The following is a 25,449-nucleotide window of genomic DNA, read 5'->3' as shown; positions in this document are numbered from 1 at the left end:
TCCGAGAGCACGTGAATGCAGCATAAGTCGCAGTTATTTAAAGCAGAGTTTGAAGTCATTAAGTATATATACTGTAGAGCAGATGTAATATAGACTACAGTGAGCATGGTAAAAAGACTAACTAATGATTATAAAAAAGTTCAGCAGTAGCTTATGTATAGAGAAATCATACAATATACTTAAGATGACAGACAGATCATAGAACATACACTATAGGCCTATATTAATGTCAATAGAGAAGAAGCAGGAGTCTATAGAGAAGTCATGAAGTATCATACAGCAGAATGTACTACAGAGTATAAAGAAGTCATGCAGAATTACTAGAGCAGAAATATAAACTATTGAGAAGTAAAACAGCATACAGAATAGAGAAGAACACACTTCTGACTGTGGAGTCATACAGTACATAGGGTTAAATTAGGTTGATCAACCTGAATTCACCCTACTATAGAGCAGAATAGACTAATAAGTTGTGCATTATTATAAAGCACAATGTTCTATATATATATTGACTAGAAGTCATGTAGTATACACTAGAGAGCACAATGTAATATAGACTACAGAAGTCCAGCAGTAGACTAAACAATAGATAAACCATAGCCTATAATATACTATTGTCCATAGCACAATGTATTGTGGACTATAAAAAAAAATGTATGCAGACTATACTATTGAGCAGAAAGTAATAGACTATAGGGAGGTATGCAAAATAAAGAAGTAGGCTACACTCTACTGACTATAAAGAAGTCGTACACACTGTAGTGAAGCAGACAATAGAGAAGTCATGCAGTAAGTCATGCAGTGCTGAACAGGGACTCCCACCTGCACTGGAATTCCAGCCAAACTTCTCACCCACGCTCAAAGTTTCCGTGAGCTGATTGCTCTCACCATGGAGCCCTCACAACAACAACATGTCAAAACTTCCTCATGACGCCACAACATCCCCTCATTCTTGACAACACGAGACACGACGTTCGCCGGTGATGTCTTCTTCAAATGCATGTTGTCACAATTTTAAATCCAGCTCAGGTGGAGCATATCGTGAAGTGATACAGTTTCACGTTGGTTTAAAGGTTGTGTGAGACCATCCAAAGCGGTAGACGCTTATGTCCACGCGCTGTACAGCGCCACCCGTCGGTTCTGAGTAAAACTGCAGCGCCTCCTCTCCTTCCTACTCTCCAATGTTCACAGCTCGGCCGGAGCCCGTCGTCTTCCCGGCTCCATTTCAACTGGATTTTTAACACTCCTAACCACCCCAGATCAGGACAGGACCGCGTCTAAGGTAAAGGAGAAGCTCTAAGGGTATCGTAGAGTCCACATTAGGCGGGGTAACATCGTCCTTTCTTAGTGTTTTCAGGTCTGAAGAGAGGGGAGCTCGAAACTGACTTCACGCATCAGTTGGTACACCATGCTGATACTGGAGTGCCTCCTACCATAACAAACCTCTTACAAAGGATTTTAAAAGATCCAATCTGAATCTTTTCGCCCCGGCGTGCGTTAAACGACTCGAATTTTCCTCGCAATCCGCTCGCGATATCGCCTTGTTCTCCTAAAGTGAAGGGGGTGGACATGCTGCGAATAGGTGCAATTATTGCTTTCCTTTGCAGCTCTTGAAATCTCCTTCTTCTCAGCGATAGATTCTGCTGGAACAGCCGTGTGTTTTTCTCGTTTAGTCTCATGAGCTCAGCCACTTGCACCTATTCAGCAGATGGAAAGCGAAAAAACTCAAGGCTGTTTTCGCAGAGGAGGGTTTTGTGAACGTGTGATGGTCGCTGCAGCTTGTAACATTAAGCGCAAAACTGATACAATGTATCGCGGATCCATGTGAAACGTCATAATGGTTGCAACAATGTTGCCGCTGCGCTATTTACAAATACTATCAGCTCAGTCGCTAATGGATTAAGTTGGTGTGTATGTGGCTTAACGTGTGAAAACGTGGACGTTTTGTCCTTCAGGATGACAACAGTTTGATGTAATTGGATCGGATCGGTTGATCTATACGTTTGCTTGTGTTTTCAGAGTCCAAATATTGGATTCATTTGGATTGTTGCTCTAATGGCAAGCAGTTTTAGCGTTTATTCCATAAACGAATACCTATTTTTAAATGTTTACTAGTAGTATCAGTGTAAGCAATCCATTAGATACTAGTAGTGACTACTTTCTAGTGTTTATTCATTACTAGTATTAATTCCAATAGTGAAAAGTAACTATTTCATTATTACTAGTGACATGTTTTTGCAATTAAATTCTATGAGAATCTGTGATTCAGATATCAGCTATTCACTTCCAGCTAGTATGCATTCCAGCTGTTGCTGGTACCTTTTCAAGTTTTACTTGTACCTGTTCATTAGATACCTGTGCTTTTTCTTTAGTTTCTTAGAACTATTCAAATAGTTTCCATTATCTATTTTAGTTTCCCTGAAAGGCCTATTTTTTTGGAGACTTGTGTGTTTTCCAGTTGTTCCTAGTAACATCTTTAATCTTACTAGTAAATTTTTAAATTGAACTTTAAAGTAGCCATTCTGACTCACTTATGACCTTTTCACAAGGAAATGTTACTTGAAGAAACTGGTATAGATACTAGTGTATAGTGTATCTATAAAAAAAAAAAAAAAAAAAAATAGATGCAGAAATAAATGTTAAAAGAGCTTGCCATGACAATCTGATTGTTTGTAGAATTAGTCTAAATTAAGTTTCTGTGATATGTCACCTCCTGGCAAGCTCATCAAATACGGTATGACTTGCTTCTGTTTGTATTTAGAAACTTAAGGGTTAGGGTTCAAGGCGGTGTCGAGGTTAGGGTTTAAGTTTCCACTGAGCAAATTTGAGATTTGCTTAAACCCCAGAAGAACTTTAGGCCATTCTGTGATCGCAGTCAGCCCTGGTTCAGGACCTCTTGTTGTCCTTTACAAAGGTGGAAAATGTCCAGTGAAAGACAACGGTCAGATGATGAAAGTCCCAGCACCAGCAGCGGTAGTTCCGATGCGGATCAGAGAGATCCTCCGGTGCCAGAACCAGAGGAACAAGAGGAGCGAAAACAACCCACGCCTCCACAACAGCAGAAGAAATCCACCAAACTGTCCAGCAAAACAACAGCCAAATTATCCTCCAGCGCGAAGAGGTAAAGATGCCATTCGCTATCTGTTTTGAAGATTACATGTCATTTTGTAAAGTCAGGCATGTGTTCTGTCAACACTGCTTTTTTTATCATCACTTTTTGTGCATAAGTGCTTCAAGTTTATTTTTGCAATGTGCCAATTAACGGTTTTGGTGTTTGTGTGTCGTACTTGAGAAGAAAAGCACTAAGCTTAGATAATGACTTAACTGCCTGAGCAAAGAAACCGTATGATGTGTGTGTGATCGGCTTATATTTAATTTCAAAGAAGAACACTTAGAAAAAAGTTCTTCTGAGGCACCGCAAGACTTCAACATAAACTTACTGTAAGGAAGCAAATGGTCTCTGTTTGAACCGAGATGCTTTTCTTTTGCAAATACAGCAATTCTTCCACCTGTAAATTTCATAGCGAGGTGGATTTGGCGCTGAAAAAAATTTTAACCAATCAATCCACATCAGTGCTCATTAAAAATCTGTAGACTTTCTCAATGTGGGTGAAATGACAAATCAAACAGTTATTCTTAGAAAATGTCAAAAATCCTGCCCTGGTTCCCTTAGACACTGTTGATAATGCTTTAGCAACAGCACCCGAGCTGTGCATTAAAGCTCTTGTCAAATATGCCCAAGCACACCCCCCTCCCTCCCTCTGCCTCATTTGCATATAAGCTTTAAAAGAAAATCTTTTGTGCTTAAAGTGACTTAAACGCGTCGACGAGGGGTGGGGTACGAGCTAGGGAGTGAGGGCTTTGAGCTGAGGTGAAAATCAACGGTGTGCAATGGAGGGAAAGGCAGAAACGAGCACGGCAAAGTTTTCCTGTTATGGGATTCGGGTTATGCCTCCGAGAACAAAGAGGAAGCAGCCATGTTAGCTGTGCTGAAGGGAGAGCCAGCCGTGCAGTAAACGCAGCAGAGGTAGAGGGCAGTGTAATTCCCTGGCTGCTTGCAATTCTCACAGCTTTCTCACCATCTCTCCCTTTCTCTTTTCTCTCCCTCTCCCTCGCTTCACTCTCGCAGAATCCAGAAAGAGCTTGCAGAAATCACTCTGGATCCTCCACCCAACTGCAGGTATGTTATTTAACACATGCTGTCATATTTTATTCCTTTATGGGCTGGTTTGAAAAGAATCGCTGTAGGAAAGAATTGACTTTTAGTACCAACTGTTGGAGTTTTTAGACTGCTTTTAAACTGATGGACTCACTCAGGGCGGATGTGGCATTTTGCTTCTCGGCTTCAAAGAGTTAGGAAGGATAGAGGTTTTTTTTTTTTTTTTTCCCAAGCATTATTGTTACTGATGTTCCTGTGGTCTTGGCGCTGTTGTGTTTTTAATAATATGGCAGATGCTGCTTCGAAGCATATGGCTTTGATTTCACATCCTCATGCTGAACTTACTGCTGAACCTCCATCTGTTTTAATGAGCTGACCTAGAGATGCCAGAACAAGACGAGGGAGCTTTTAAAATCTTGTTTTTTTTTCTGCTTTGAAGGACAGCCGTTTTCTCATTGTTTCTTGGTGTTTTAAAGTCCTTTCATTAGGTGGGTTTTTATTGGAAGAGTCTCCTTTGGTTGGTAAAATTTCTAAAAGTCTATAATGGATATGTGTTTAGGCTTTCTGTAATATTGGCAAGGATTTATGCTTATTGATTTATGCCTCTCAAACAAGATTTTATAGACGTTGTGTCATGTGTTGGCTCTATCTGAGGTGGTCTGATAGTGTGAGATTGCATTTATTGGAATCATATTTTAGCGATAGACTCATATACTGATCATTTTGAGATTATCAGCATTGGTTGTCAGCTGCACATTTGGCAGAAAACAGTTTGGCACAGAAATGGCATACTTGACTTTTAAATGCATGTGTACATCTCAGTTGCTTAATTAAATTACATTTAAACACCGTTCAAAGGTTTGGGGTCAGTAGGAAATTAATACTTTTATTCAGCAAAGATGTATTAAATTGATCAAAAGGGACAGAAATATTTTGTGGTAGTATAAACGTATTCACTATTTCAAATAAATGCTATTCTTTTACAATTTCTATTCATCAATGAATCCTGGAAAAGAAAATCAAGAAATGTTTCATCAAATCAGCATATTAGAGTGATTTATGAGGGATCATGTGACACTGAAGGCTGGAGTAATGATGCTGAAAATTCAGCTTTATCATCACAGGATCAAATTACATTTTAAAATACACTAAAAAAAAGATGGTTCTTTATATGTGGTAACAGTTCTATTTAGAACCAGATCGTGTTGAAGAACCCTTTTTATGCTGAAATGGTTCTTTGTGTTAGAGTTTAGAGTTCTTTTTTCCCGCCTATTTGTTTTTCAAATCTGTAACTGTCAAAGCCACCTCATTACTGATTTTCTGGAGCTTAGCAGTCAACAGATAAATTAGCCTATTTCCTTCTTAAAATGTCTATAAATTTTAACTTTCAAGTTGTTACTGGTTTCCTACCAGTCATTATTTTTTCTCTTTTTAGTTTAACACAACATGTAAGTGTGAGCAGCTCTGTTCAGTTAAGGATACTTATATTCTCTTCTCCACTAAGTAACAGAGATATTGAATGATATTATGATCCGTTTTGTTTTTAAATAATTACTTTATGCATAAACATACCCAGTCACAAAAAGCTACCCCATGACTTTATATCACTTTTTCCTTTTGACATTGTAAAGGGCTCACATACTGTCCATTTTTGCAAATTTTTTTCCTTCATAAACATAATTGTTTTTACATTAAACAAATAGAAGAGACACACTCTAACTGTAAAGATACTAATATTAATAAAAATAAAAATAAACTATTAATAAAAAGGTCATTTATAACACCATTAAGGTCCTATATAGCACTTTCAAAGCATGGTTCTTTATGGAACCTTATTAAGAGTTCTATTTAGCACCAAAAAGGGTTCTGCTATCATTACAACCCCTTCACCAGGAGTTCGATTGACAGGCGATCTAACCAGTCATAATGCCGCATCCACCATTTTGTCCGACAAAGCAGTCAGGGGAGTTAGCAGATTAACATAGGTGGACTTGAACTTGAAAAATGGTGTGTACTGACATCTTTCCATGATTGAAACAACATTCCTTATGATGTTCATTCATGTTTATTTGATGCTATAAATGAACTTGTAAGAAGAGATGATCGGTTATGTATTTTCACTGCGTGAGAACATGTGTGGTGTGAGAGCAGCAAGGCTTGTCGGACATAGCAACAGTAACTAAAGGGGGCGGGTCTTTGCGAACGGTCAATTTGGTACGGTTTAGAACCATTTGTCTTGAGTGTAGATTAAGCCTTGATGAGCATAATAGACTTCTTTCAAAAACATTAAAAATTGCCTTTCTGACCCCATACTTTTGAACAGTATTGACCACAGTTTTTGGTATTGAAAAATCCACATTGGTTGATGTATTATTTAAATCACTGTTGTACAGTAAGGCTGTAAATGTAGAGTTTATGTAGAATCTGAATCCTCCAAAAAATCTAATACCTGCTGTGCAACAAATGCATTTGGCCTTGTTGCTTTTTGTTAATTTTGCAGTCAAGGAGAGTGCTAGAGTGTCTCAGTTACCCAACATCAGATAAAGCTGAGTGCAAGTCCAATGTCCAAAAGCAGGCATTGAATACAGCACATTCATTTGATCCAGCGTCATGACGAAAACACCTCCAGCAACTGGTCTCAGCTCGGTTGACAGGTCCTGCACTACTGATACTGCACAAAAATTTAGCATGGTGGTATGATTATCTTTTTGCAAAAATTCAGTACTTGACCTGGATGACAGTGTGCTGCTATTCAGCACAGTTTAGCCAGCGTGACGTGAAGCATAAAATTAATGCATTTATGCATGAGATTCATTACATTTCGACTGAATTTTGACCGTTTCATTCTTTAATTTATCTATAAATCCAGATTTGATGTTTAACAAAGTAGTTATTTGTAATTGCATTAAAAATAGCAGCCAGGATCAGAATTTGTCCCCTCATGTTCCAATGAAGAAAGAATGTCCTGTTGGTTTGGAACGACTTGAGGTAAAGTAAAAGAACACAGAATTTCCATTTTTTTTTTTTAGGTGAACTGTTCCTTAGTGCAAATGTTCAGAAACGAATATGCCATGGTTTTTTTTTTTTTTTTTTTTTTTTTTGAGAGGGCACAGCACAGCATGCGCTCTGCCAGCCGTGAGATCAGTTCAGCAGCTTGGAGCCGTGAGCCAGAGATGCTGATAATGGTAATTGACAATGCAGGGATTTGGTGGCTTTTCATGGTCGGATCTGTGCAGCCACACAGTTCAGCACACTGAGATGTTTATCCCGTAACGTTCATCATTAGCTCCCTCACTGGCTCTTTTCTCAGACAGCATTTCCCTTGAGCACAGTTTACCTGGAGGCTGACATATTATACTGATTTGTTGGTAATGTGCCACATCACATAGTATCTGTGGAAACATTGCATATCACTAGGCTTTCATATGGCTCTGGGTTTATTTCTTACGGTGGGTCTGTGCTTCACTACTTGAATGAAATGAACATTCTATCATTTTCTCATCCTCATGTCATTTCAAACCCGTGTGTATGCTGTTATTTTTCTTAAAAGTCGACATTTTTTGAAGCATTTTTTTTACAACGCTCTTGCCATACAGTGAAGCTTATAGTGACCAGATGCTGTCAAGTGCCGAAAAAGATTAAAAACACCAAAAACAAACATTATAAAGTAGTCCATATGACTCATGCACTATATTTCAACTCTTTTGTGCGAGGAACAGACTGAAATTACGCATTTATTATTGGGTCTGGGAGAAAAAAATCGATTCTCCGTTGCATCACGATTCTGTCTTCAACGATTATGAAACTTCAGAATTGCACAGGATATGTGCTGTGCTCTTTGCATGACAATCTGCAGTTTCACCTGCTGATATTTCAGTGTCTTCTATTCTAAATGCTCTATGAAGGTATGCTGTTTGGAATGCAGTATATATTCGATACACAAAACTCAATTATACTGATATATGTCTGAAGGATGCTTATTTAATGCTATTTTGAAAGTTCCTTAGTTTTGGAGGTCTCCTACAATAGGTTTATATGCATCCAAGGCCAAAATTTTTTTTAATTTGCTCATAATATACAGTACTGTGGAAAAGTCTTAGGCGCGTCAGTATTTTCACCCCCCAAAATGGTTTTAAGTCAGTTATTTATATCTTTTGCTGTAGTGTGTCAGTAGAAAATATCAGTTTACATTTCCAAACATTCATTTTGCCATTAATTGTAATAATCCAGTGAGATTTTTGAATACACAAGGAGTCTGACAACAGCCGGTGCTCCACACTGAGATCTGATCTCACCATCATCGAGTCTATCCGTGATTACATGAAGAAGTAGATGAAACTGAGACAAACTAAATCCAGAAGAACTGTGGCCGTGTCTCCAAGACGCTTGAAGAAACTGACCAAACCGGCAAAATGAATGTTTGGAAATGTGAACTGATATTTCCTACTGACACACTACAGCAAAAGATAAGGCTTTTAACCTTTTTTTGTGGGTGAAAATACTGATGTGCCTAAGACTTTTGCACAGTACTGTACATTGCAGCATCACCTCATTTCTAACAGTGTCTGAAACGGTTCGATAAAGGATCTAGTCTCTAAACCCTTCCTTTCTGCGAGCCTACTCTGCTCTGATTGGTCAGAGGGCCCAGTCTGTTGTGATTGGTCTACCGCTTACAGCGCATGTCTGAAACAAAACATCCATTACCATATCTGAATTTCGGTTCCGAAGGCTTCCTCAGCACTTGATACACATATGAACAGTAACAATGGTGTCGGTTTTACCAAATCTTTTTGAGTCCTAGTCCTCATCCTCATCCTTTGGAAGTGCATGCAAAGTAGGGCCGCACGATTTACCGCACGATACGAAAAATAACATTGAAATCGCGCTTAAACGGAATTCTTAGTGCAATTATGAAATCACAAAGGCTGCGATTTTATTATTTCTTATTTTTATGCACAGCTTGTCAATGAAGTATGGCTCCAAATGCTAATCCATCTGAAATAACATAACGACAGTTGAGCATCCTTCTGTGAGATGACGCTTATCAAAAGTGTTTCAATCTTCTGTTTATTCAGCTACAGCGATAGTATGATTTCCTGGAATGACGTGTGTTATCTACTTCTGCGGCAGGGGATATTTGGAGTTTCTGCACGAGAGCGCCCTCTGGCTTTCAGATGGAGAAGCATTTACTACTGATCACAGAGCCGTACAGCTCTGACAAGCTGCGCATAAAATAATCGCAGCCTTTGCCAAATCGCATGCGATAAAATTTACGATAAATCGCGGTATGTCGTGCAGCCCTAATGCAAAGTGGATTTGCTTTCGCAGTGCAAAAAAAGTGTTTTCACAACATGTCGACAAAATGAACCAAACTCTTCCAGGCCTCTGCTACAACTACAGTATTTGAAGGCGGGTCAAAGTAGACATTGTTCACGGGCAGCCAATGAAGACCATAGGCTGGCATTATGCAAATCTGTTAATTCTTAACATTCAATTGTTTTGATAATTTTATTAACCTAATTTTTTAAGTTATATTTATAGGCTTTTTGTGCCTTTTATTTGGAGAGGACAGTAGAGAGCAGACAGGATAGCATTGGGCAGAGAGAGGGGGGCAGGATCAGCAAAGGACCTCGCATTTGCGCCATATGTCAGCGCACTAACCACTAGGCTATCGACGCCGACTTGATTTATTATTGGTAAGTCAGACCACGAGGTGCTTAAAAATTCCTACCCTTATTTATTGTAGCCAATTGGACGTTCAAAAACAGCTAGACTCGTGTGCACAGTATACAGCCGCCTTGAGACAAATTTTTGGCTGAGATATTATTTTAATCAGGCAGTGCTCTAGTATTTCTGTCAGCTCTCCATCAGAGATAGATAGGGTAAACTGCGCTTTTGTCACTGGTTTCACGCTGCCGTTGTAATAAGTGTTTAGGCAGGCGCAGTTATGCTAACGTGTTTGAAATGATGTGTTCCAGCATGACTAAAAGGGAAAATGGTTATGGTGATTCACTTATCCAGAGACGCATTGAAATGCTTCAGGTGCTGCCTGACTTTCTGCATTTTCCTTCAAATCTCTGTCCAGCTACTTGCCCTGTCTCTGTGATTTACAGCTAGATTCTTCCTAAGAAGAAGATTTTTAACAGTGATGTGGAGAGCGCTCAATGAGTTTTTAAGCAATCTATTAAAATTCATGCCGTGGAGCAGGAGGCTGACTGCTTCCCGGCACGAATTTGCATGTCTTCATAAAAATAAACAGTAAAACTCAAATCGCCTCTAAAGATGAATGATGAGTGCTATTGAAGCCTTGCGTCCATGCTGAAAATGCAGAAAGAGGAAGCAGTGCAAAAAGAAAACAAAAATGATCTCGTGCTATAGTCCCAGCGAAGCTACTTGCGGATGAAAGCGCATTTGTTTATAGACTCAACGACCGCTGTGTAACTTCAGCAGTAGGTTTACTGTTTGAATTGTCACATTTGTACGAGTTGTAAATAATTCCCCTAAGGCTCTTAATAACCAGAGTGTGTATGTTTGAGGAAGTAAGCTGCTTTGATATGAGCTTGCTTGGTGTGTTAGAGTACGTCTGCTCAGCCGTGTTTATCCCTCAAGTGTGTGTAAGGACTAGGCTATATAGCTATAAAAATATCTTTTTCAACTGTTTTAATATCAGATATAGCTTATCAAGGCAGGTATTCCAAAGCATGTAAAAGGCTTCTGTGAACTTTATTGTATGATGATTCTTGTGAATCATGGAACTGATTTATTGAAGCAAACATTTCAAAATAACTTATTCATTGCACTCAGCATTTTTGCTGCTGAGGTTTAGATCAAAGACAATATTAAAATGTTTTAATGCTCTCATACTCGCTACAGTTGAGTTGTCAGCTGTGACCAAGAAGCAGCTGTGAATCTGATGTGGTTTTTAGGAAACTGAGTAGGCAAATAAAAATCACAATAAAATAATTACAATGTTGGTTGATTTATACATTGCCAACAAATTAGTATTGCATACAGTAAATATTGTGTATGGACCAGCCCTAGTCTGTTTAAAGCATTAAAGGTGGAATTTTCTGGTTTTTTTCTTTCTTTTATAGAATTCCTCAGAGTAATGAGTTGCCATATTGGCCCTCATTATCCAAGCTCTCTCAATTGAGAATTGAGCTTTCATGCCTCTGTTGTGGTGTTTTTTTCTGTCTCAGTTGAGTTTACGTGACCTGTGGCTACAGTGACACAATATTCGACTTGTTGAACATGTCAGCAGCCCTGGATGAAGGTGTTTAACACAGTGCTGATGCAACAGTTTGAAACACCCGCTGTAGACAATCTGCTCCGGGATTTCTGGGTTTCTTTTTGTTCTCTTTACTTAATAAGGAGTGTGCTATATTGGTGTGCTATATGCTGTTTTAATTTCCTGTTTTAATTGAATCTCAACAAACCCTTTTTACTCAACCTCTGCATCATTGGTGTATAGTCTCACCATTGTGTGAACCAGTTAGTCAGGCAGGTATACTGGCAGGATTGTTGCTAGGGGTGCTCCGATTTTATCGGCTACCGATCGCTTCTAATGACAGTGATCTCTCAATTTGCCTAATCTCAGAGACTTTATCTTTATTAAATAACCTTTGACAAATCAGTAATTTGAAAACTTTCTGTGAGACATAATTTCACAAACAGTGTGAGTCTCTCTCTCTCTCTCTCTCTCTCTCTCTCTCTCTCTCTCTCTCTCTCTCTCTCTCTCTCTCTCTCTCTCTCTCTCTCTCTCTCTCTCTCTCTCTCTCTCTCTCTCTCTCTCTCTCTCTCTCTCTCTCAAAAAAGTACAAATGTCATTTTTAAACCATTCAGCACTCTCTGAGAGACGGTGAACTCACACTCAAATCGCGCACGCATAAAGCCGACTCACAGCTCGAGTACCAAATTGAGTTATTTTCATGGCTAATTGCACTTAAATGGTCAAATACACACATGTATGTTCAAAACGCCCGTCTTGGCGAGAATTCACGTAAACACAGTTGGTTATGTCTTAAGTGAATGTAATCAGTTAAGAAAGAGAACACATGATGTATAACAGTATGTACATAATACATACATAATATAATATGTACATACATACCAAAGTGTCATCCACTCCTGACAGCAAAATGGAAATATTTGTATGACTTTCTAACATTTACAGATGGAGAATATACCTGTGAAATGTAAGTTATGCACTGAGAAAAACAACACAAATGCATTAAACAGTGCAAGTATCTATCTGTCAGCACATGTATCTGTCAGAGCATCTGATGGGGCAAGCCGCTTTAAACTATAGGGTAGAGTGGGGGGAAACGCCCCCCTTAAGGACTGTGTAATTTTTTCTGTGAAGCAAAAGTTAAATGTGTCTTGAATAGTTATCCTAGTTTTCAGTGACAATGACATAAATTATAAACCAAGTGTTTTCATGTTATTAGATTTTTAACAAAAATTAAATTTGTGCCAAGGGGGCGTTTAACCCCAAGGGTGGCGTTTTCCCCCACTCTACCCTACCCTACTATATCTTACGAGTTATTTTAACGCATGTCTCATGTTTAGGACAAATTGTATTATGCACTTTACCCGCAGCAGCACACTTCGTCCTCTGGTATTTTACAGATGCACTCGCTCGTATCAAACTACTGTATATCGATATAAACCGTATAGCCTTATTCCATATTGTATATAAAAATATATAGATACAGTATATTGTACAAACTCGATATACCGCCCAGCCCTACAGCAGCCTAACAAAATTGCTGCTATATGTGTCATTAATGTTAATCAAACAAAAAAGACAAAGAAGATCACTCACTGCTCTTGAATAAATTACTTTTGTAATTTTAATTGTAAGGATTAATCTGTATTTAATTTATTCAAGGGAAGCCTATCCAGTGTTATTTTACATTTGATTCCTTATTCAATTTCTGTAGTATTTCTTACCTAAATACTACTGTTAGACCTACCTGAAAAACTGTTACCTTAAAGCACTGTTTATTTCATTTGTATCTTTATTTTATTGTACTTTGTGCTACGGCTTGTAATTTGTTAATTTGTTCTTATTTTATTACTGCTTGCTTGTCTTTTTTTTTTTTTTTGTAAATTCAAAGTTTGAAATCAGGCTTGTGCTGTGTAAGCTACTGTGCAACAAAATTTCCCCATTGTAAAAACAAAAATGCATTGTACGATCAAACGTTTAGGTGAGATAATTGTAATGTAATTTTGAAAAAATCCCCCCCAGCACCCCCCTTAAATTAAAATAATCCCCCACAAAAGTGTCACCTAAATGGGGAATTCCTCCCATTTTTCAAAATGAAATTCAGGCCCTGAATTTATGCCTGTTAAATCCTGATCAGAGCATCCCTTTAAATAATGCTACATGATAAAAAGAAGGCTTTAAAATGACCCCATGATCGGGATCGGTGAACAGTATTGGCTGATACTCCTTCCTGTCTTCAAACATCATTGATTGGAGCACCCTTAACATTAGCGTTGGTTCAGTCTTGTTGTAAAACAGATAAAAATTGTTCAATATAAACCATTTATTTTGAATATATTTCAAGTTATCTGGATATATACCATTACCATGATGTAAAAATACTGATTTCGGCCATATCACACCTAATAAGGTTTTTTACACTTGCTGTAAGAACCAAGCTGTCCACTGTAGATGGATTCATCTATTGACCTGGAAGTGTTGTTTGGCTTGTTTTCTTTATTGATTTTTAATTCTGGCCACTGCTGTAGATTTCACAGACTGTCTTTTTGTTCTGCTCTGCAAATATTGGAACAATAATTTTAAATTTATGGACTGAAAAACTAGATAGTGGATTAGAACAGAAAGCAATTTTATTTTTATATCTGTCCTTACACTGCAACACAGAAACACAATTTAAACGAGTTGAGTCCCACAGTTACGGTGTTTAGACTAATGAAGAGACTCATTACAAATGTAAGGTTCAGGAACTTTGCAGGCTGTACGGCATAACATACCATCATCGTCGTTATTATTGCAGACTGCCGCAGTAACTCCCCTTCATTACGCCTGAATAAAGACGCGCAAGGACAATGAATGGAAGCAGCGCACAATGCAAGTCCAGGGCCTGCGTGCTGAGACGCTCCGAGTAAATATTTAAAGAGGACTCTTGGCAAGATTGTGTAATTGAGATCTGATGCATACTCATGAATCACAGAAAGCAATCACGTCGCCAATTATGGCCTGGGTTCTCTCGTAGCCTGTGCTGATGGTGCTCTCAGCGCTATTACACATGGGTCAGACTCTCCGCAGGCAGTTTGTACACTAAAAAATCCTGCAAATGTATTCAGTGCTCAGCAACCCTTTGTCTAAATTGAAAGGTAGCCCTTCAGCAACGCCTCGTTTTCTCAGGGGGTCTTCCTTAACCCGCTTTCTTTCTTCTCTGTCTCTCTCTGCATCTCTCTTTCTTTCTCTTTCCCTCGGTGAAGCTCACATTTATTACAGGCTTGTGACAGTGACAGCGTTTATCATGCCCTGGCTCTGGTCCAGCTGTCAGATTCACTGTGGGGCTTTTTTTTTTTTTATTGGTGTTGTGTCAGAGAATGTCCTGCGGACAGCCTCGCAGCCGTCACAAGACACCCGTCTTTCACACGAAACAGTACAGTAACGCTCAAGGAGGTGGTATATTGAAGTCAACACACAAATTGACCCGATTTATGTTCTTAATGCACGTTTCTGGTCTTACTGTGAATGAATCGTGGGTGGACGTTATTTCAATGAAAAATGTTCTCTGTGTAATCTTATCAAATTGTGATTTTTTTTTTTTTTTTTTTTTTTTTTTTTCTCACCTCTTCTAGGCCATTTAGGCTAGTGGATAATTTTAGCTAATAGCCTAATAGCTTGGTGCATAAAATCATCCCCCCCAACAGAATATCCTGGTTCACTTTTATGTGATGTACCACTCAATTCACATTTATTCATTTAGCAGACACTCTTATGCAAAGTGACTTGAGTATTTATTTTCTTTTTCTTTTCTTTTTTTCTTTGTTTTGGCCTTCTTTTTTTCTTTGTCCATTTGTGTGTTTATTATTTTACATACTTTAGCTAATTTGTTATGCTTTCAGCTACCAATAAGAGACAGTGTAGTACATATTGGTCTGTTTAACATATTTTACCATATTTAAATCCTATCTACAGAACTCTGCATATTTTCCCTCAAAATCAGTGCAGATTTCCTTTAGGCATGCTGATAGTCCATGGCTTTGACAAACATGTCTTATTCCTTAGTGTGCTAGAATGGTGAATAGTTCTACATTATTAATAATTCTTCTATTTTGTTTGACTTGTTTGTTGCAATAGTTCGGTTGGCAGTTTTGTGTAATCTGAGTCTTTTGTGCTTAATAAAGGGAATGGTAGGGTAGTCATTTCCTTTGACTGGAACTGCAGACGTTACTCGTATTGTGTCAGCGCTCACAAAGGCGAAATGGTCTGAGCCGCATCTATCCATAGTCAGCGATATCCACTGCCCCTCTCTCTGAGACTGCCTGAGGAGGCTGGCCTGTTTATTTCTGCAGATCGGTGTTAGTGCTTTGACTGCTTTTTGTTGAAGCTGTTATTTTTTTAGAATGTTCTGCCCTCACTGTGATAATCACTTATCAGAGCGCTTGAAGTCCTTGGTTTGCTGGTAATGTACTTAATTTTCTTGAAGTAAAAGTGGGGACGGAATACCACACACCAAGGCTGAAGAAGAAAATCATGCGCTTGTCATCTGATTTTCTAAAGTTGAGGCAATATCTTAAAAAAGATTAGATGAGTGATTGAATTTACAGGACACAAAGTTCTCACAGTCATGGGAGTTTTAAAAAAAAAAGTGCTTTCCAGAACTGAATATTTATTGGAAATGTCTATATTGGAAATTTTTTCTTTTTTCTCTCTCCCTTGTTTGTTTTTGTATAAAATTTTAATCCAGTATTCACAAAAGACTGGAAACAGATATTCATCCATCAGAAAAATGTGGAAACCATTAATAACTGATATGCAATCACAAGTGTGTTGTTTATTAACCATTTTAAATGTGACCTAATCCAATCATATTTACCGCTAGAACTAGTTTATTTTTGTTATATTTCTAGGTTTTTTTTTTTTTTTTCTTTTAATTTTTATTTGCATTTTGTTTTTGTATTTTTAGGTGCATGTCCTCATACATTGCAATGGAAAAGAAGCATTCTTAAGGGTAAAAAAGCCAAATTTAAAAGAGTTTGGAGCCCTTCTTATAATTTGTTGAACATCAATTTTAGCCCTAGAATGCATAAAGGAGGTCGGCATGCTGTGATTTTCATTTTTTACATATTTTATCAATGAAAACATTTATTTAGTTGATATTCCATGAATTTTTCAAGTTGTTTCTAACTTGCATCAGTGCCGTTTTCATATTTCTTGGTCATAGGATGGGCAAAAAATGAATTTTTGTATCACTACCCCAAGAATGCATAAAGGGGGTCAAATTGACCCGTAATCATTTCCTATGGAATTTTGACTCAACATGGTATTTTTGGATACATTTTTGTGAATAATAATATTTATTTTCTTGAAACTTTATGAATTACCTAAAAAATCTGTACTAGCTGATTTTTAAAATATGTAGTTTTGCACATCAAAATGTCTTTTTTTTTTTTCTGAAAATGCAAATGTAGCACCATTCTAACATTGGATGTCAATGTGTACATAAGCTAGACATGTCTGTTGGATTCTTGTGTCCGCACTGCCTGTTAATGGTGCATGATCCTCCCCACCCCCACGCCGCTGAGGGCCATCGCTCCATCACCCGCAGCTGATAAGACAGGAGAGTCATGTCGTGGCTCGACCGTTTGGCCTGGTCTTTAGATAAGCACCCCATTGCACCTCACACTGTGACTGTGATAACCAGAACCTTTTATTTCAAACACACACACACTAGGCTTGTTCTCTGGCACCATTACATCAACTGTGCTGCCCTATACATCTGTTAGTATGGTTGTGTTCACACATTCTGTGTTTCACAGATTTGTCAGAATGTGTAAAGGCGTGTTGTATCATCTGTATGCGAGAATGAGGGTTTTGCGGACCTGTTTAAACAGGACTGTATGAAATCTGTTTTATTTTTTTCCCAAATTCTGTTTTTCCGTTTTAATTTTTCTGGATTCCAGCTCTGGAGTTGATTTTCATGTGGAGTGTCCTCATATAGTGAGATAGTAGATGCTGAAAGCAACACAAGAGTCACATGTGCTTGAGTATGTGTAGTAGACGAAACCGTGGCACTCATTCACATAGAGACACTGAACATGCAGACTACATGTTTATCTAGCATATATTTTTGAAATAAATCTTTCTGCAGTTTAATATTCACAGAATGGTTGACCCAAATATGAAAAATCAGTTACTCACCCATAAACAGAGATCAATGAACATAAACGGAAGCTCAACCGTACTTGATTGATGCGCAGCAACAAACACATGATAATGAACCTCAGTGGTTGTTGTGCATCAAGCAAGCATGCTTGAACTCCTGATTACCAAATTTGAATGCTCTGTGTGTTTGCTGATTAATGTTTTTATATGTGAATAAAAGCCTAAATTAAGGCTAATATTGTCACTTAAAAGACTTGGATTAAACTGCTCAATTCATATGAATTTATTATTCTTTATGAACGTTTTAAAGCATCAGAGTTGTGGGTGAATAGACTTTCAGTGGAAGGACAGAAGTCTCTCAGATTTCATTAAAAATATCTTCATTTGTGTTGACTTGAGGGTGAGTAATTGATGGCAGTATTTTAATTTTTGTGTGAACTAACCTTGTAAGTGTACAGTCCAACTTCTGATTTATTCATCCAAAATTCTGTGGCATTCCTACTGTAAATTCCGTATACTGTAAATTCCATTTTTATGTCTGGAAACTGCAATTGCAGAAATCATAGATCTCTATTTGAGGGCTGAAGATGATTAAAAGGCTTATAAAGCAAGCAATCATTCCCGTTCAGGATCGTTAAAGTCGTTTATTAGTTATAACGCCACTGATACTTGAACACACTGGTTTAATATGGGGGTATCCAAGAGGGCCCCTCTGTGTTGTTTGCTCTCAAACCATCCCCCCATTTGCTGTGTCTCCCATGGAGACGTAACCTTGTTAGGCCATTACCGCTGCACTATAGCCCCCATGATGCTTGGGCTCTCTGGGGCCGAGTATTATGATGCCTGCTGCCGGCTGCTGGGTTATTTGCACCGTGGTGACATGAAATTAGCTCCTATTCAACTGATTTCACAATTATCTGGAGTGTAGACTTAAAATGCTCAATAAAGCTCAGTGATTTCTTCATTCTTCAGAGCTGTACTGTTCATTTTTCTTAATGGCTTGTGTTTGAGATTAAGGCTGATGAATAATGAGCAGTTTTTGGAAGTAATTAGTGTAGTAAATTGTGTAGCTTTGCCTTAAAGAGCTACATTTCAAAAGTTTATGGTCCATATGTTTTTGAAATAAGTCTATTATTTGATCAGAAATAGTAGTAATATTGTAAAATATCACAATTTTAAATAACCTTTTTCTATTTTAATATATTTTAAAATATAATGTATTTCTGTGATGGCAAAACTGCACAGTTGTGCTGCTTAAAGGATTAGTTCACTTCAGAATTAAAATTTCCTGAAAATTTACTTACTCCCATGCCATCCATGATGTTTATTTATTTCTTTCTTCAGTTGAAAAGAAATTAAGGTTTTTGAGGGAAAACATTCCAGGATTTCTCTCCATATAGTGGACTTCAGTGGCGATCAATGAGTTGAAGGTCCAAATTGCAGCTTCAAAGGGCTCTACATGATCCCAGATGAGGAATAAGGGTCTTATCTAGTGAAATGATTGGCCATTTTCTAAAAAAAATAAATAAAATAAAATAAAATAAATAAATAAAAATGATATACTTTTTAACCACAAATGCTCATCTTGCACTAGCTCTGCGCCACACATTGTGTGCGGAAGTACCGCAGTAGGGCGAAAAACTCCATCTCATTTTCTCCTCCAAATTCAAAATTATCCAACATTGTTGTTTTAACTTTTTTTTTTTTTTTTTTTTTGTAAAGGCCGTTTGACTTAATCTTTGCATGTTTGCTTTGTAAACACTGGATCGGTTCTTCCGCCTACATCACGTGTGACCTTTCTAACATGATTACGTAATGCGTGGCGCATCGCGGAGCTAGTGCAAGATGAGCATTTGTGGTTAAAAAGTATATAATTTTTTTTTTTTTTTTTTTTTTTTTTTTTTTTTTTTAAGAAAATGACCGATTTGTTTCTCTAGATAAGACCCTTATTCCTCATGTCGAGCCCTTTAAAGCTGCATTGAAACTGCAGTTTAAACCTTCAACCCGTTGGTAGCCGTTGAAGTCCACTATATAGAGAAAAATCCTGGAATGTTTAATTCTGAAGAGAACTAATCCTTTAATACTTAGGTGGAAACTGTGGAAAACTTTCAGGAATGTTTGATGAATAGAAAGTGCAATTTGATTGATGTAATGTGTCCTTGCTGAATAAAAGCATTTGTTTCTATAACAAAAAAAACCCAACAACTTTTAAAGGTTGGTGTGACATTTGTAATGCAGCTTTATTGGTTAGCGAGGTGAGACAATAAGTAATTGCACTCTTCTAATATTTTCCTTTCTCCCTCACATATACCACTGAGAAATCTGATTCATTTTATTGAATCAGTTCATCCCTGTGGGTCATTTTTTTTTAATAACAAAATGCTGCTATTCAGCTTTTTTAGTTGTTTGTAGTGTAACTAGTTTTCAAAAGGTTAGCTTAGATACTTTAAATGTATGTGTATCTGTTAATGACAGTTCAGAGTAACAATAATGAGCAATAAGACATGAAATAAGAAAGAAATGGATATGAGTTATTATTAACTTGTAGTGTAAATTCACTGTGCCAGAAATCAACTTTTGTCCTATTTCTTAAATTAGGCGCCTTTCATCTTCCTGATGTTCGGGTTTCCCCTGTTGCTCATACTGGAGAAACAAATCCTGACGTTTTTATCATGTGTGTTTCTAATGCTGTCTTGTGACATAAAGCAGTCTCGGGTTCAGTAAGAACTATTTCAGACAGCTGCAGTAAGTCTGCCAACTTGTCCTTATGTAAAGGCACCAAATATTTAGCCAAATTCTTATCAGATATCTTGATATGGAGTCACAACAACTCTGAGACTATTCATTGCTTTATCGCTTATGTGCTTTTTAAAACTCTCAGATTGTGAAATTTGTGTTTCATAGAAGAAGGAAAGTCATAAAGGTTTGGAACAACATGTGGGTGAGTAAATGATGACAGTTTCCATTTTGGGGGGGTGAACTATTCTGTTTAAGGATGATTTCAGTTCTCTTTTCCAAAAAGCCTTTAATTTAAATTCAGTTTTAGTCTTGAGAATGGTGTAGTTGTGTAGGAACTTTCCATTGGATTTGAATATCATGTCAGGACTGTTAACACAGCTTTAAAAAATTTTTTTTTAAAAATCCTCTTTTCAAATAAGCAAATGTTGTTTTTTTTTGTTTGTTTTTTTTCTCTCCACGCTTGAGTTTTGCTCACCTGACTGAGTGTCACACAGGCTCACACACCAAGCATGCTTGTGTTTGTGTAGGACAAAGGAGAGCCACGGGTCCTAAAGGAAGCCTCGCTGCTCTGCACGGCTGGGACAAAAGCAGGCAGGCCCTTAGGCCGAGCGCAGTCTCTTTCCAACACGCACACAAAGGGAGGATGGCCTTCAAAGCATGTCAGCTCAAATCGATTAGGCATTATCACAGTTCTTCCCTTTGAACTCCACAAAGGTCCTTTTCTTCAGCTCAAAGTGGTTTGTCAAGGAGATGTCCTTCAAAACGCCACTGGTTTTCAGACAGGTTTCTATACTTTAGTCGATAGCATGTTCACCCAACTGGTGAAAATGAAAACTGTCATCAATTTCTCTACCCTATTCTGTAATATTTTTCAGTGCATCATAAAATGCATCATCAAGCTGCATTTTTAGATGTGTTATTTTAGTGTTATGTATATATTACTTTTTTAATATTTAGTAATATTTTAATTTGTCTACTGTATATTAGCGGTTTTTTTTTTTTTTTTTTTTAATTTCATTTTTCACAAACCTTGTTATCTCATAATTTTTTGATAATTTGGGTAATTCTGTTGTAATAGCTTACACACAGCACAGGGAGGCTTTATTTAAATCGTTGAACTACATTTACAAAGACAAGTAAATAATCAGTAATAAAATAAGAACAAATTAACAAATTGCAAACAATAGCACAAATAAATACAATAGAATAAGGAGACAAATGAAATAAACATGGATTTTTTTTTTTTTAAGTGGGTCTAACAGTCATATTCAGGTAAGAAATACTACAGAAATTAAATTAATCAAATGTAAAATAACCCTGGATAGTTTTCGTTGTGAAAATTATTCAGTCAAGAGCAATGAGTGATTTTTCTGTGTCTTTTGTTCTATGATTAACATGACAGACAGCAGCAGGTTTATTAGGCTGCTGTCACTTTAAGAGCTTATGCATGGAAAAGTATACTGTTACACAACATGCATTTTCTCTCAACTATTTACTTTCCAAAACTGACTGTATTTATATGTATACTTGGCAAGTGGGCATTTTGACATAATTTTGTATGTATTTGACCGTTTAAGCGCAATAAGCTTTTATAAACGTACCCTAGAAAAAAGCATTACTGGTGTGCATCTTGAGACAAAACAATGGCACTGACATATTTTAAGATATGTCAGTACAAGTTACTTTCAGTTAAAACAGCTCAAACATGCATTTTAGTCTAGGACTAGCTTAAGCCTTGTCTGTGAAACCAGGGAATAAAGTAGTAAATTATGTTTATTTGCACAAAGCACTTCCATTACTTCATAAATTTGAGGTTAAACCACTTGGGTCACATGGATTACTTTTATGATGCTTTTATCTTTCTGGGGCTTGATAATGGTAGTGGCGTAGGCTGTCAATAGAGGGACAGAAAGCATTAAAAAGATCTTCATTTATGTTCTGAAGATGAATGGAAGTCTTACGGGTTTGGAGCGACATTAGGGTGAGTAATTAGTGACAGAATTTTCAGTTTGGGTGAACTAACTAACCCTGTAAAAATCTCGACAGATCCCATGGCAACAAGTCTCAGCTGAGGGAGCTCAAAGCATGATGCCGGTAATTCTGTCTTTCTCTCTCCTCTCTTCTCCTTTCTTGGATGGAAGTCTGGTTGTTTTTAGTCTGCTTGTTTAGTGCTCTGGTGATTTCATGATTGTGAGATCTTAGGCTGGCGGTGGGCTTGACGTGTTCAGCAGGGTGAAGCTGCCTTTAAACGCACCGCTGGAGCAGGACGTGTCCTTTAAGCCCAGGAAAACACACATAGGTCCTGCCGTGTCATAACCTGCTAAGGTTTCATGCCGCAGATGGGATTAAGTTCTCACTCATGAAGCATGTGGATGTTTTGCATGTTACAAGAGAGGGCTGAGTAGGATATACAACCATATACAAGTAGGATTTTTGCTATACCATTTATATATTTGTGCAGCTATATAAGTGCAAGGATCGATAAGTTTTAAAAATGCTTTTGAAAGGAGTCTCACATTATGCTCACATTAGGGTGGCATGTTCACACAGGTGATCAGGGACCCTGGGCATCTTTCTTCTGGTCTTTTTCAGAGTCAGTAGAAAGGTTTCTTTAGTGTCTTAAGTTATAGGAACTGTGACATTAATTTGCTTCCAACTGTAAACTGTGTCTTAAGGACTATTCCACAGGTGCATGTGTAATAATTGTTTATGGTTCATTGAACAAGCATGAAAAACATTGTTTAAACACTTTCCAATAAATTAGTAGTATATACACTCCTGGACAAAAATGGGCCAGGCCAAAAATGGCAAAATATTTAGTGGTGCTTTAATGGTTTAAGGATTTTAATCACAAATCACAGGTCAGAAAATTAGCATGAACTGCACAAATACTGTAGATAAAGTATTAGCATGGAATAGCTTTCAGCAATTTGCAGACAGCTTTTTACAGGAAGAAGAGTCAGTGTTGTTCCACTCAATGTTAATGGCTCCAAACAGTTCATAAGTAGTTGAAAAATGTCTCCCAGTTTGTTTGAGTTAAACGTGAGACCAAATATTCACTAGGGTTCAAATCTGAACTGTGACCAGGCCAAAACATGAGCCTGATGTACTTGTTTTTAAGCCACTTCTTGGTTGTCTTTGCAATTTGGGCAGGATCATTGTCTTGTTGAAAAATAAAACCTGATCATTCCTCTTTAGATAACAACTTTTAAATTGTGGGAAGCCATTCTGCAATATTCTCATGTACTCCAAAGCATTGAAATGACTTTTCACAGTGAAGTAGCTCACCAATACCAACCGCTAATTCTACGCTTCACTGTGACAGAGATACATTTATTATTATTTCCTACCAGATTTTCGAAGACACCTTTCTGGACCATCACCATGCAACACCATGTTTTATTGTGATTCGTCACTCCACACAACTTCCCATATTCTGCAAAAAATTTCATTCTGTCTTGATGCTTTTCTGAGACAGCAGTGGCTTTTTAAGTAGTGCATTTGCTTAAATTTAGCTAATATCCTGATCAATAATGTGTGGTTAAGACAATTAAAAGCTTAGTGTTTAGCCATTTAGGGCCTGGCCCTTTATTTATTTTTTTGCCAAGGGGTGTGTGTGTGTGTGTGTGTGTGTATACATATTCCTCAACAATTCACTAGATTATCCAATAATAGTCATTTAGCATATGTTTATTTAATTTATAAAAAAAAAATTTCATTTGAATTTTGAGGAAAATTAATCATATTGTGATAAATCATTACTGTGATTTCTAATATGACTCATACTGTGATATAAGACTGTGGTCATAACGCCTACCCTATTATGAGATTATGCTAACAGACCACTTTACAATAAGTGCTAATACGTGTAGGCCATTTGCAGCAGTGACTCTCTCTCACAGTTATGTGTGTGCATGCTGAAAACGTGACTCTGACATGGACTCTATGTGGTTAACGCATAAAAGCTGCTGTAAATATTGCAAGGAGTAGAAAACCACTTCCTGTAGCAAATGCATCATAATAGAAGTGACACACCTCTCACTCAGGGGTCTCGGGTGTTTGTTACAGATGTTATCCAGAATCAGACCTGCACGCTGGAGAATTCATAATAATGTTTGTTTTTCTTCCATACAGCACAGAACTACAGTAATTGCATTTTACGCTCATTGTAGCCTAACAATGGAAATCTCTTCATTCACAAGTGTTTGAAATGATATGAAAATCCTCCTTTTGGACTTAAAACTCAAAACATTGACTGAACAGATTAATGCTTGGGTTTGGTGTATTTAAGATAATGGCAGAGGACTGTTTTAATTTTTGTGAGCAGATTATGATTACTGTTATTGTTTTATATAAACTCATATTTCACTGTGATTATTTTGGGTGCTGTAATCCATTGGCAGGACAGTGTCTAGTCCTTTGCATCCAAACTGATTTGTATAATTGCTCTTGACTTTTGCTCATTGGGATTGGGAGATATATTGAGTATTTATGTAATATTCCGTATTGTTTTGTTTCCAATATAAAGCTAAATTTGGCATGAAACTGACATTGTGATCCAAGTAAAACGACTTCTTGAAGGAGAATAATGTAGGGCGAGTTGTTGTCTTTTTCAAAACAACAACAAAGGCATAGGTTAATGACGCCGTGAATGAGCGTGGAATCATGGGAGTTGTTGTCTTTACCTCCACAGCCGATGGAAAGCAATCTGACGGGACTCAGGCTGAAATTATGTTCATAGATGAACTAATGTATTAAAGTTTTATTAACGATTAATGATATGAAAGCCTGGGACATTTTACGTAGCTGTTTTTATTATTTCTCTAATAATAATTTCTCTAATAATTTCTCTGCCGCTCCTTTCGCTTTGTTGTTTATGCATATTTTATGATTAAAGTTATGATTAAATTTGTAATGAATTCTAATGAAATAGCCACAAATGCTGAATTACTACTCACACAGGTCACTTTATCTGATGAATTAAAATTGTGGGTTAGTGCAGTGCTGTTTTACTTGGTCAAAACAATAATACTAAAGTAGTCTGTTGAAAGTTATGCTATAACATTACTCTGTGCATTCGCTCGGTGGCTGCTATGAGTCACTTGTTGCACATTGCAGTAAACTAGGTCGATATTAGAATGTCATATTAATAAAAGCTGGATGACTTGTGTTGCTAAAT

At 37.4% G+C, this 25,449-nt stretch overlaps 2 protein-coding genes across 2 annotated transcripts in view; one reads left to right on the top strand and one right to left on the bottom strand.

Annotated features, from left to right (window-relative positions):
* The window catches only part of cwc22 (CWC22 spliceosome associated protein homolog), a 120,413-nt gene extending 119,369 nt beyond the window's left edge, over nucleotides 1-1,044 (bottom strand). Inside the window, exon 1 of the mRNA XM_051906852.1 lies at nucleotides 823-1,044. The gene's annotated coding sequence lies outside the window, so the exon portion shown is untranslated. The remainder of the gene's footprint in view (nucleotides 1-822) is intronic.
* ube2e3 (ubiquitin-conjugating enzyme E2E 3 (UBC4/5 homolog, yeast)) overlaps nucleotides 1,042-25,449 on the top strand; it is a 50,081-nt gene continuing 25,673 nt past the window's right edge. The window contains exons 1-3 of the mRNA XM_051906894.1: nucleotides 1,042-1,282; nucleotides 2,915-3,121; nucleotides 4,130-4,180. Coding sequence (XP_051762854.1) covers nucleotides 2,922-3,121; nucleotides 4,130-4,180 — 251 coding nt within the window. The 5' untranslated portion in view covers nucleotides 1,042-1,282; nucleotides 2,915-2,921. The remainder of the gene's footprint in view (nucleotides 1,283-2,914; nucleotides 3,122-4,129; nucleotides 4,181-25,449) is intronic.

The sequence above is a fragment of the Ctenopharyngodon idella genome, chromosome 9 (assembly GCF_019924925.1).
Source record: "Ctenopharyngodon idella isolate HZGC_01 chromosome 9, HZGC01, whole genome shotgun sequence".
Taxonomy (NCBI): domain Eukaryota; kingdom Metazoa; phylum Chordata; class Actinopteri; order Cypriniformes; family Xenocyprididae; genus Ctenopharyngodon; species Ctenopharyngodon idella.
This window is presented reverse-complemented; position numbering and strand designations above follow the sequence as displayed.